This window comes from Chiloscyllium plagiosum, unplaced genomic scaffold (genome assembly GCF_037043375.1).
Source record: "Chiloscyllium plagiosum isolate Xiang-an unplaced genomic scaffold, Cpla_swu_hap1 HiC_scaffold_4, whole genome shotgun sequence".
Taxonomy (NCBI): domain Eukaryota; kingdom Metazoa; phylum Chordata; class Chondrichthyes; order Orectolobiformes; family Hemiscylliidae; genus Chiloscyllium; species Chiloscyllium plagiosum.
In genome coordinates, this window is record NW_028270142.1 from 7221214 (window position 1) to 7234625 (window position 13412).

A 13412-nucleotide genomic window follows, 5' to 3' on the forward strand; every position below is an offset into this window, starting at 1 on the left:
TTGCTGAAAAAGCGCAGCAGGTCAGGCAGCATCCAAGAAGCAGGAGAATCGACGTTTCGGGCATAAGCCCTTCTTCAGTTTTGACAACCTACAATTATGCTTGGAGTTGCTAAATGGAGTAGGTTTATGCAGGAAATGCAACTGACATCCAGCCTAGTTTCAGAAAGGTTTGAACAAGTTTTCACCTGTGTCATTCCCCTCCCTCCCCCCCTTAAAAAGAAATTTGAGACAGAAACGTTCTGTTTCTTCCAAGTACGGAGCTAATTAATGGATTAGTTGTTATTTAGAAAATAAAAGGGACAGAGCCCTTTATTATCTCACTAAAACTGCAGCACCTAAAGTTCTGGAATGTTGTCAGCTGGGGGAATAAACTGGCCTATTTTAGAGTCGTAAAGACACATTTAATCCCCAATTACTACTAAGTTAGTTGATTTCAGCTGAAGCAGCAATTTAGATCCCAATATCAATTAAAATACAATCAGCCCTTTTGTAAAAGATGCTTTAATTTTTATACATGTGCTGAATGAAACAAAATGTGTAAACAAAATTCAAATAGGTCCATTGCAACGACAACACGAGTTCCAATCATTCATTATTACTGCTGCATGGCTACAAGAGAGAAAAAAAGATCAGTAATAATCAATGTTCTGTCACAATGCTTTAACATACTGTAAACCCTCTCTCAATAACACAGTTATAAACAGCACTGAAAACTATTCTCTGTCCCCTTTACTAAGGAAGAATTCTCCCTCCCGACAAAACACACGCCTATCATGCAGTAATTCCCATCAGCTTTCAAAACACACAGTGTAAAGAACATATAGCTGCTTTGTACTAAGTTCAGAGCCATCCATCAGCATAAAGGGGTCTTGCTGATTACTGGCGCCAATGTTTCACATTTCATCGATGGCCAGATTGAAATGGAATCCTTTACACCCAGTATTGTAGGGATCAACAACAAAACTCCAATTAGAACACTGACGTCTGGAGGAGGAAAGGCCCTGGTATCTCTGCGGCTCACATTGCCACCAGACCTTTGAAGTGCAATGGTAAATTAAAACTCAGACTCCACCAACAAGTGGACTAAATAATCCAAGAACACAATTTCAATAGTAAAGGAGTTCTCATAGTGCCCTGGCCAATTAGCTAACTAAATCAACAGATTCTTTGGTCTTTATTGCATTGTTGTGTGCAGATTAGCTACCAAGTCATTATGTTACAAGATTTACTAAATTCAAAAAAATACTTTGGTTATCAAGTACTTTGGTACACTCAGAAGCTTTGAAAGGTGTTACATAAATGCCAAGTTCTTTTTTTATATGGTTGATTCTTAATGTCTTACAAATGGGCAATGTTTTGCTAGCATAGCTCTTCATTAAAAGGAAATACCCAAACTAAGAGATTCCCACTAGCAAGACTCTTTCACACACCGAGTGATCCCTGCTCCATATAAAATTCTTGACGCCAAACTCTGCCGCACAAGTCACTGCTACCATGCCAATTGCACATTTTCAGCCTCAACGTGACATTTTTAATTCAAATATCACTAAAGGACAGTCATGCCAGAGACCAACCACACCACAGTACGGCATTCCTGAGTGCTACAATCCACCAAACACAAGTCCTTTCAACAAGTCAACAATGGGTAGTTCTACACTAGAAAGGGGATTGCCACTCTCGTGCCACGTACCACCAGTGTGTCTAGGATAGTGCATGTAAAGTGTGATTCTGAGAGTATGACATGTCAAGTAGTTGTTTCACTCCTCTGTAAGACAGCTCTCCCATATGTTAGTGTGGAGGATTTGCAAGTTTGACGAAGCAGTGTTTTCCATAAGACATAGGAACAGATGTAGGCCATTCAACCCTTCCAATCTGCTCCACCATTCCATTAAATCCTGGCTGATCTGATCATCGGCAACTCCACCATCCTGCTTTTACCCTAGAAAGCTTGATTCCCTTATTAAGTATATTCAAGGCCGAGAGTTTTAAAGACTTAGCTTCTGCAGCCTTCTGTGGTAACGAATTCCACAGATTTACAATCCTCAGACAAAAACTCCTCCTCATATCTTAAATAGATGACCCCTTTTTGAGATGATGCCCTCTGGTCCTAAACTCTCCCACAAGGGCAAACAACCTTTCAACATCTACCTTCAAGTCCCTCAAGAATCTTGTATGTTTCAATAAGGTTGTCTCTCATTCTGCTAAACTCCATCGAGTACAGGCCCAACCTACTCAACTTCCCCTTATAAGCCTTTCAGCACTCAGGATTAGCTGAATAAATCTACTTGGGTCTGCCTTCAATACCAGTATATCTGTCCTTAGATAAACCATTCATAGATTTCCAGCTATGGTCTGACCAGTGCCTTGTATAGTTTTAGCAAGACTTTTCTATTTTTATAGTCCATTCTATTTAAAAGGTCAACATCCATTTACCCTCTCTATTACATGATGAACTTCTTTTGTGAAATATGCAAGAGAATCCCTAAATCCCTCTCCACTGCAGCTTTCTGCAATCTTCCTCCATTTTAATAACAGCTAGCCTCTCTAATTCTTTTGCTGTAATTTCCAGCATCTTAGTCTCTTCATTCCTTTGAGATTTTGTAGCGATTAATACAACAAAGTGGCCATTTCAGAATGCAGTTAAGAGACATTGCCGTGGATCTGAAGTCACTTGTAGGCCAGACCAGGTAAGGTCAGTAGCTTTCCCCTCCCTAAAGGACATCAGTGAATCAGGTGGGTTTCCACAACAATCGACAGTAACTTCATGGTCATCATAATTCCAGATTTTTACCAAATTCAAATTTCGCCACCTGCCATGATGAGATTCATACCCAGGTCCAAGAACATTACATGGGTCTCAGGATGACTATCCCAATGACAATGCCACTACACCCCATCCCTCGCCCATTTCCTTTTTATGTGTATATCCAATTCAAAATTACAAATGAACATTTAGCACATCACATCAATTTGCTACATGAAGAAATTCTCAACTTTTTATTGCTTTTTCCATTAATTACATACATTCTCAGATAAAAGTTAAATAGACCATCTTTCTTTGGACATAATCAGAGGTGAAGGATTAGTTAATTCCCTCTTTCCCATTTCTGTTACCGAATTAGAACAATTTAATCTCAGTAAGGTCCGGAAATGTTATTACACACTACCAATAGCTTTCCCAAATCACTGGGACGTTTCTTCCAACAACTAACAATCACAAGTACATCACCCGTGTAGCCAACTGGATGTTTACAAGCAAAGACAGGCAGCATCCGAGGAGCAGGAAAACTGACGTTTCAGGCAAAAGCCCTTCATCAGGAATTCCTGATGGAAGGGCTTTTGCCCGAAACGTCGATTTTCCTGCTCCTTGGATGCTGCCTGACCTGCTGTGCTTTTCCAGCACCACTCTAATCTAAACTCTGGTTTCCAGCATCTGCAGTTCTCACTTTTTGCCTATTTACAAGCAAAACCTACAGGGAGTGTAAATCATCAAAAATGCGGAGGGATAGAGGGAGCAAGTATGGGCTAAATCAAAATGTAATCTGGGGGAGGGGGGAAGAAATGAATCATGTTCATCTACAGCATTTTTGTTAATTTCACTTGATGCCCCCAAAAAAAGAAATTCATCTCAAATCCACTCACCAATGTGCACACTTAACCTATGAAGTTGATCACCACCAGATGAAGAATGGTGCTAGCAAAGAGAAAGTCTGCAAATGCTCGCTCAGGCGAGATACCAATGAAATCTCCTTTGTTCTGAGGGTTGATCTGTATCCGCAAGCAAACTGTAATAGTGGAGGAAAGCAAAGTTTAATAATTAGTGGAAAATACTGCAGTGCTATCATCATATATACGTAGAAATAAATAGCTGTCAGTTCAGATTATGATCAAGAAACAATGCACCCTGCACAGCTTAACCCAACCTCAGTGGATGCCAAAGACAGTGGAATACCTCTTTATCTTTCTGATAATGGACCTGAAATCTTAACTCCGATCTCTCTACACAGACACTGCCAGACCTGCTGAGCTTTTCCAGCGACTTCTGTTTCAGTTTTGGTTTATCACTGCTCATTTTTACATTGTTTTACTTTAACGGGAGTTCAGGGGATCTGTGTTCTTGTCATTTTGTGGGTTTTGTTCCAAAGATGCTTTGTGCCAGTCTGACGCTGGGCCACCTGACCTGATTGGCACCATTCTGCTGCCTAAACCACCATCTGGCTGTTGACCTATGGCATCTGCTGTTCTGATTCACCCCAAAGTCAAAGGCGGTTCCTCCTGCCCCTCATCACTCATCCCCATAGCAAGGCTTCATGAGAGAGAAGCATGAATCTGGAAAAGGGAATTTAGCAAGAGGATGAAGCAACAAGATGAGACACAGTGAGCACAAGTCAGACGGCTGATTGCAAGAGAGTGGGTGAAGTCACTAGTTGGAGGGTGGACAGAAGAGGAGTAGAAGAGGTCATCAGCCAGAGTCAGTCAGTGGAATACTCTGAAATTACTCAGTGGGTCAGTCAGCAAGAGGTATGGTGAATGAGAAATGCAGAAAGCGGCATCAGCAGGAAGCAGAATTGCCAGTGAGCAGGAGGTACAGCAAGATAATTACCACATTTCTTTTACACTTGTTTTGAACATCATTTCACTCACAAATATAGGAAATCTACTTACAAGTATAATTTTTATAAATGATGAGGAAGGTCTAAGGTCAGGGGTCACCTAATTTAAACAGAGGAGGTGAATCATTTTCCTCCCAGAGTGACTTTGGAACGCTTCCTGGAACCTTGCTGGAAGTGGAGCTCCTGAATATTATTTTAAGGCAAAGATAGATTCTTAAACAAAATAAAAAGAAATGCAGATGTTGGACATCTGAAACAAAAACAGAAATTGCTAGAGAAACTCAACAGGTCTGGCAGCACCTGTGGAGAGAAAGTCGAGTTAACATTTTGGGTCCAGTGACCCTTCCTCAGAATTGTCTTTTGAAGAAGGTTCACTAGACCGAGAAGGCAGCTTTTGTTTTGCTCTGTCTGCAGATGCTACCAGATGTGAGTTTCTCTAGCAATTTCTGCTTTTGTGATCGATAGCTTCTTGCTAAGCAAGCAGGTAAAAGGTTATCAGCGCAGGCAGGAATACAACTTTGTGATTACAATCGGATCAGCTCTTATTGTGATCACAGAGCAGGCTCACAGTCACTGTTCCCTTGTATGTGTCTTGCTGCTACAAGGATCTCCAAGGTCCTTGTGTGACAGCAGCTTTGATATACAGGGAGCTTCCCAGTGCTGCACAACACAGATAGAACATTGCTCAAGGGCTGCAATGGCCTTTTCTTGCTCCTCATTTATATGTTCATATATGGTTTATATGAGAGAGCCTATAGAACCAATATTGGTTTTAATGGGAAGAGGTGAATTGTTTTTAAGTCATTCATTTAACAATAGTATTTCTTATAAACACAATTCTAAGTGAGGACTAACTGTATGAAGAAGGCAGGTACTTATTTCATCGCAGGCATTCAATACCAAAGGTAACAAGAGTTATCAATGATGGTCCTGGGTAAAGTTTCAACTGATGAAAATTAAATCAGGTCACTGCGTCACCATCAATTCAACCACATAACACCAAGGCATAATTACCTGATCTTAAACTTCAAATTCAGGGCAGTTTACATCCATCCAGGAAGGAACCATAGTCCACCCCACCTCAGAAATCAGGTGACAGGGTCTCTAATCCTTGTTGCACCTAAACCCATCTGGAACGACAAGGGCAGCAGAGGGGCTTGGAGGGGAACACCGCCCGCCCAAGCAAGTTCCCCTCCAAGCCACTCACCATCCTGACTTGGAAATCCAGTCTGTTCTGATATACCGCCATTGTTCTGTTCCTGTGTGATCCCACAACAGCAGAACCGTTTAAACCAATGGAATTGGAATCACATTATAGACAATACAGGTGAGGAAAGTTTACGTTCTATAAATAATGGTCTAAATTCATCAATCACATTATAGCCAATTCGCTTTGAAGTAAACATCCGTTATAGCAGAACGGACTGTATATCCCCATTCCTGGACTGTCGCTGGGTCAAAATCCTGAAATTCACTCCGGAAGGGCATTGTAGATCAATCTACAACACACGGACAGCAGCGGTTCAAGAAGGCAGCTCACCTTCACAAGGGCAACTGGGGACGAGCAATAAATGATGGCCCAGCCAGCAAAGCCTACACCTAGTGAACAAAAACAAATGAACACGTACCTCCCAGGACCGAGCACCACACCATTACCCTCTGGGATTTGAACCCCCATTCCAACAGGGTCTACAATAGTACAATCCCTCATTCAGGTTCCAATGGAGCCCAAGGCTTTGAAGGGCGGCCCTCATAACAGGTCAAATATCACCTATCACTGCCACTTTTGACCCCTCCACAGTGACTCTCCCCAACTCCACTCCCACTAACCCCCCTTCCCCAGTCTCGCTCTCCGCACACATCCCCTTCCCCAGTGTCTCCCCCCACACACCCCCTTCCCCAGTATCTCATCTCGGTGCCCCTCCCCCACCTGCCCCCCTCCCCTGGTGCCCTCCCCCCAGTGCCCCCCCCACCTGCGCCCCAGTGCCCCCCCCGGTGCCACTCTCCCCCAGCACCCCTCCCCCACCTGCCCCCCTGGTGCCCCTCCCCCCAGTTGCCACTCCCCCCGTGCCCCCTCCCCCACCTGCCCCCCTCCCCCCAGTGCCCCCCTCCACCCGGTGCCCCCCTCCCCCACCTGCCCCCTTCCCCAGTGCCCCTCCCCCACCTGCCCCCTTCCCCAGTGCCCCTCCCCCACCTGCCCCCCTCCCCCCGGTGCCCCCACCTGCCCCCTCCCCCCAGTGCCCCTCCCCCACCTGCCCCCCTCCACCCGGTGCCCCCCTCCCCCCGGTGCCCCTCCCCCACCTGCCCCCCTCCCCCCGGTGCCCCCACCTGCCCCCCTCCCCCCGGTGCCCCCACCTGCGCCCCTCCCCCCAGTGCCCCTCCCCCACCTGCCCCCCGGTGCCCCTCCCCCACCTGCCCCCCTCCCCCCGGTCCCCCCCTCACCCACCTGCCCCCACCCCCGGTGCCCCGGTGCCCCCCTCCCCCCGTGCCCCTCCCCCACCTGCCCCCCCAGTGCCCCTCCCCCACCTGCCCCCCTCCCCCGGTGCCCCTCCCCCACCTGCCCCCCTCCCCCCCGGTCCCCCCCCTCCCCCCGGTGCCCCTCCCCCACCTGCCCCCCTCCCCCCGGTGCCCCTCCCCCACCTGCCCCCCTCCCCCCGGTGCCCCTCCCCCACCTGCCCCCCTCCCCCCCGGTCCCCCCCCTCCCCCCGGTGCCCCTCCCCCACCTGCCTCCCACCCCCGGTGCCCCTCCCCCACCTGCCCCCCTCCCCCCGGTGCCCCTCCCCCACCTGCCAGCACGAACGCCCCGACACAGGCGATGAATCCGGACAGGAAGGAGTTGAACGGGAAGGTTCCGACCAGGGCGCAGTAAAGGAACTGCGCGACGCCGCTCAGCGCCATGTACAGCAGGTACGAGTCCAGCAGCTTGAGGCGGAGCGGCGTCCCCGCCGCGTACTCCTGGGAGAAGCGGCTCAGCACCGACAGCACGGAACCGCGCATCGTGACAGACGAGAGGGACCGACCCGGGGGAACATAATCACCCGGACACAACCCTCCCACATCAGCAAAGCCGCCCTGTCCCCGCCACAAACCGTCCGGGCACAGCCGAAGCTGCTGCAGCCCTGACGGAAGGGCCGGGAACAAACATTCCCCCCTCCTCCAAGCCCAGGCCAACTCCAGACATTGAATTAATGTTTTTTAAAAAATCTGAATCTCCTTCAAACAAACAAAAACTTAAGAAGAAACTGCTCAATCATTTAGAAACTGGCATTAAATTTGAATAAAGTCCTTCCATTCAGTTTTCATGTCATTTGATTATTGTGGTAACATCAATTTGAGAGTATTTTACAGCAGGGAAATATTAAAATAATTCCCAGCAATGTAATCAAAAGTAAACTTAGCCACCAAGACACATGAGGACACATGGTTGGTCAAAGAGTTCTTAACCAGCTGAAGAGGCTCAGAAAGAGGAATCCAGAGTTTAGGATCTTGACAGCCTAGGGCACAAACATATCCTAAAATAAAGAATGCGGAAGCTGGAAATCTGAAACAAAAAAAAACAGGAATTGCTGCAGAAACTCAGTAGGTCTGTCAGTATCCACGGATAAATAAACAGAGTTAATGTTTCAAGTTCAGTGGCCTTTCTCCAGAAGTGTAACTGATGGTTTTAATGCAATTGATATCACTAATGTTTGTTGTGTTGGTAAGTCCCGTGTGAACCAATATTAAACAGATAGTTTTTCTTTCAATTTTGCATTTCAGCCATTCAAAGTGTTGTTTTAAATGTGTGTTTGGAAGTTGTTTCAAATTTGTAACATGCCACTTGGAGTGGTTCAGCAAATACAATCAACTAGTTATACAGTGCAATGATGCAAAAGATTGTGGTACGATGATGCACCTATATTTTATCAGCTCAAAAATAAAACAAGATGAGGGACTGAGCTAGAGATCAACAGTCGGAGATATTTACAGAAGTTTGGAAGCAACAGTGTTAAAATTAAAAGTCGCCATAGTCTTACCAGGACCAAAGGGCTGTTCCCTCAGAGAGAGAACTGAGGGTGTTTAACCTGAGGCAAGGGGAGACGCTGAGATGGACAGTCCTTGTAAATAATCACTTCGACATGACAGATGAGCTGAGGCAAAACAAGTATGGGTTTTGTTGGAGTGGGGTAGATAGTCATTAACATCAGGAACTTGAATTGGATGTGTATTTGTGGAATGTCAGGGATTTGACACTAGCAATCACTACTGTGACATGGTATCTGCTTTTCATCGTTCAACAGCATATAAAACTCAGAAATGCTATCAATTCAAAACCAATGAAAAGCAGCCCCAAATAAAAATCAACTATCCCATTGGAATTGCTTCAACATGACTGAATATTTGCAAATCCTTTCCATTTTGTTTTTGTGATATTTCATCTGAAAATGAAGCCAGAGACATATAAGCACATATTAAGAATAGCATGCCCACTGACCTTCAGAAAATTTCATGTTCCCTATCCTATCTCACCAACCAGCACAAAGAACTGCCGTTGGCAGAATCCAAACTGGACGATCTGTGCCCACACAGTTAATAACTATTAGTGACTGTCACGTACATCTGTACATAAAAGCGGATTAAAAGGATACTCATTTTTTTGACATTTGGACATTGTTTTAAAAGTTGAAATTTTAATTACATTTTATAAAAATGTGGGGGTTTTAACAACTAATATGTTCAAACATTTTAAATGTCACAAAACAGACTGGTAGGTCTTCAAACCATCAGGTTAACCATCAGAGAGCAGACATGCATTAGGTAGCTAGGAAACAAAGCAGAGAGCATAGGAACAATCTAGATTATTTAATCACACATTCAGCTTTCCACTTGTAATAAATAGGTATAGAAACTATCTATAAAGAAGGTAGTGCTAATCAAATTAAAGAAGCTACAAAATCTATCATCTTTATGCTATCCTTTAATGTCCAAAAGCACTGAAGGAGCTTTATGTTCGCATTTGTAATAACTCCACAGATGCTGGTATCCCATCACCAAGTCATCCATTATTTCCATTGCCTAGCATCTGACACTGACCCAGCTAGCTCAGAGGCAGCTCCTGGAGTGAGCAGAACCTCTGAGACTCCAATTTCTATCTGTCAGCCAGGGCTCTCCGATTGGACCAGGTTACCAGCCCCAATTAAGGAACTCATAATCTATGTGGTCCACCTGGCTGACCCTGTCACAATCACTACAGCATTGCCAATGGAAATTTGGCACATGAGATGTTAGGGCAGATACCAAAAGGTTGGTGAAAGATGCAAGCGTTCAAAGTGGAGAGAGAAGTAGAGAGGTTTGAGGACTAAATTACAGCGCTTGAGGCCTCGGCAGTTGGCAAGTGGTAGGTAATATTCATGTCACACGAGGTATGGACAATGACCATCTCCAACAAGAGAGAATCTCCCCTTGAAATTCATTAGCTATCAACATTCTAGGTGTTACCATTGACCAGAAGCTGAACTAAACTTGCAAAGTAAATACTGTGGCTACAAGAGCAGATCAGAGACTAGGAGTAATGCAGGGAGTAACTCACCGCCTGGCATTCCAAAGCCTTACTCCCATCTACAAGGCCCAGTTAGGAGTGTGATGGAATAATCCTACTTGCCCAGATAGGTGCAGCTCCCAGGACAAAGCATTACACCAACAAACATTCACTTTCACCACCAATCTATCTAGACAATGCATGGCACAAATGCATCAAAGATCCTTAGACAGCACTTTCTACCAGCATCCAGAAGGACACGGGTAGCAGATCCATGGGAACGCCACCAACTGCAAGTTCCCTTCCAAGCCACTCACCATCCTGTCTTGGAAATATATCACCATTCCTTCAGTGTCACTGGGTCAAAATCCTGGAGTTCCCTCCCTTGGGATATATGGGTCTACCTACAGCACATGGGCTGCAGCGGTTCAAGAAGGCAGCTCAGCCCCACCTTCTCAAGGGGCAACTAGGGGGCAGGCAATAAGTCAACTAAGCAAAAGTGAGGTCTGCAGATGCTGGAAATCAGAGTCTAGATTAGAGTGCTGCTGGAAAAGTACAGCCGGTCAGGCTGCATCTGAGGAGCAGGAAAATCAATGTTTCGGGCAAAAGCCCTTCCTTTTGCCCGAAGCGCCGATTTTCCTGCTCCTTGGATGCTACCTGACCTGCTGTGCTTTTCCAGCACCACTCTAATCTAGACTCACAGGCAATAAGTGTTGAGTCCAGCCAGTGACACCATGTCCATTCAATTTTTGTTTTAATTGACCTAATGTGACAGATAATAGAAACTGAATGGTACTGTTCTCAAATCTAAGATTATGGTTTTAATTCAAAATGTGAAGTGTTTTAAGAGATCTGATTTACAGCCAGTTTGCAATATGTTTTTCTCATTTTGTTTCTACTGTCTGAATTTTGAGATTGAACATCTGTGCTTGGCAGGCAGAATAAGCGTTACATTCTGCACTAAGTTAAATCAGTAATGTATCAGCACCAGGTTAGACAGTTTGGCTATAAATTTCAATCTAAGATGCTTTGAATTAAAAAGGTCTAATTCTTGTATTTGTTACTTAAGGAGGAAGTTGTCAAGTGCCAAACCAAACTATTCAAATAAAAGCATTCCTTAGAATAAAACTGATATTCTTTGCTATTCCAGTGGAGGTTATTTCTGTTTAAGCGGGAAAGTCTGGAAAAGTCTTTCAGGAAACTGTGAAAGAGACTTATCGGGCTGACCGAATGAAGGAGAAGCACAGAAAATGGTGAAGAAAGTGGGGATAGGGTTCAGAAGTGATGAAATTTCAGAATAACCAATATAAACGCTGCTAATGTCAGTTCTCCATGGTTTCTGCAACTCTTACATTGAAGTTACATAAGACAAATAGAGAACTGGAGAGAAATTCACTCATTATTTAGTTTGATAAATAGGTCTTCTATTGGAAAACAGAATGAGACAAAAGATGAGGTCAATCTTTTTTTTAAATAGTTGATAGAGTCATATGGTGTTACAGCACAGAAACAGACCCTTCAGTCCATGCCAGCCAGGTCTCCCAAACTAAACTACTCCCATTTCCCTGCATTTGGCCTATATCCCTCTAAACTTTTCCTATTCAGGTAACTGTCAAAATGCCTTTTAAATGTTGTAACTTTATCTGCATTTACCACTTCCTCCTGCAGCTCAATCCACACACGAATCATCATTTGAGTGATGAACCTGCCCCTCAGGTCACTTTTAAATCTTCCTCCTCCCTCTTTAAAAGTATGCCCTCTAGTTTTGAAATCCCCCACCCTAAGGAAAAGACTGTTACTATTCACCTTATCTATGCCCCTTGTGATTTTTTAAATATCTCTATAAGATCACCCCTCAGCCACTGACTCTCCAGGAAATCAAATTCCCAGCCTATCATTACAATCTTTCCATTCTGCCCATCTGCTCCATAAGACTCACCAGACAGTGGTGTCATTAGTATTACATGCTAATTTGACACCAGCATTTCCATTTTGTTAACCTTAGCTTACATCCTTAGTCTTACACAGCTAAGCATGCATTCAGCAATATAAAGGACACCCATCATCTCTATTTAAAGTGGTCCCATGCTATTTTTCAAATTAATTGCTAATTGCTGAGTCCAGCTTATTACTGATATTGCTAAAATGTTTCAACAACATAAATTGCTGGAAAAATTCAGCCGTTCTGGCAGAATCCGTGGAGAGAAAGCAGAGTTAGTATTTCAGGTCCAGTGACGCTCCTTCAGAGTGCTTTTTTGTTGCTAACACGTTTGATGGTTTGTACTATTTCTTAAAGTCGCTGGAGACTACAGGAAGTGATGTGGCAGGTGTTCAAGGACTCGGTCTGGGAATCAAGGAGTCTGCCTAGCTCAGGTTTCCAGCCATTGGGCTGGTAATTCACATCTGTGTTAACCTGTAGCACAAGAAGAATAGGGAAGCATTGGCCTAGTGGTATTATTGTGACCTAGTGACCCAGGTAATGTTCAGGGGTATGGGGTTCAATAAAAATCTGGAATGGAGAGTCTAATGATGACCACAAGTCCATTGTCAGTTGTTGGGAAAACCCAATGTCCTTCAGGGAAGGAACCTGCTATCCTTACTTGGTTTGGTCTACATGTGACTCCAGCCCATAGAAATATCTTTACTGTGCTCTGGACAATTAGGGATGGACAATCAATGCTGGCCTGGCCAGTGACACCCTCACCTGATGAGTCAATAAAAAAATACATTCAGGTGATATAGAGAAGGACCAACTGGTCAAAGAGGATGTAGGAGCCGGGACAGAATCAATCTGAGACAGTAGCCACATCTAAGCAGAGTTTTCAGGGAGCAATTTCCCTACATCCAAACCGAGTGAGGAACAATGTATTTGCTGCTCCTGTTTCATTCTGGATGTGCTCACTGCAGCTTCTCCACTCACAAGCAAACCTTAGAGGAGGCCACTGACAGCATCATCTCTGTCGGTAGAGGAGAACTTGACTGAACCTTCATGTATTGCCACCATTGCTGCAGCAAGTGATAGTTCTAACCATTTTCAGGTCTCTTGCTCCATTGCACTGGGGGTCGAAATAGAAAGAGAGATGAATAGATGGTGCCAAGTGATGTTGCTTGTATAATTTTAAAAGTTGCTTGAGCAACTTGAAAATGAAACAAGATTGGAAAGCATTGCACTCATTCAATGATGACAACCACAACCCATTCCAACCTCTCCAACAGACCACCTCAACCCATTCCAACCTCTCCAACAGACCACCTCAACCCATTCCAACCTCTCCAACAGA

At 44.7% G+C, this 13412-nt stretch overlaps 1 protein-coding gene across 1 annotated transcript; it reads right to left on the reverse strand.

Annotated features, from left to right (window-relative positions):
- Nucleotides 1-483: 483 nt before the first annotated feature.
- Nucleotides 484-7641, reverse strand: dad1 (defender against cell death 1). Its single transcript, XM_087985942.1, has 3 exons — nucleotides 7400-7641; nucleotides 3643-3785; nucleotides 484-609 (listed from the first exon to the last, which is right to left on the reverse strand). The coding sequence occupies exons 1-2, from the start codon at nucleotides 7608-7610 to the stop codon at nucleotides 3655-3657; spliced, it is 342 nt and encodes a 113-aa protein (XP_087842068.1). The 5' UTR covers nucleotides 7611-7641; the 3' UTR covers nucleotides 484-609; nucleotides 3643-3654.
- Between the last annotated feature and the right edge of the window lie 5771 nt (nucleotides 7642-13412).

What these genes read in the sequence shown, in the direction of transcription:
- dad1 (XM_087985942.1), bottom strand. Translation starts at nt 7,610, where the DNA reads ATGCGCGGTTCCGTGCTGTCGGTGCTGAGCCGCTTCTCCCAGGAGTAC. An exon ending in CGGGGCGTTCGTGCTGGCAG is followed by an intron (nt 3,786 to 7,399) that starts GTGGGGGAGGGG and finishes CCACTATTACAG; the next exon opens with TTTGCTTGCGGATACAGATC.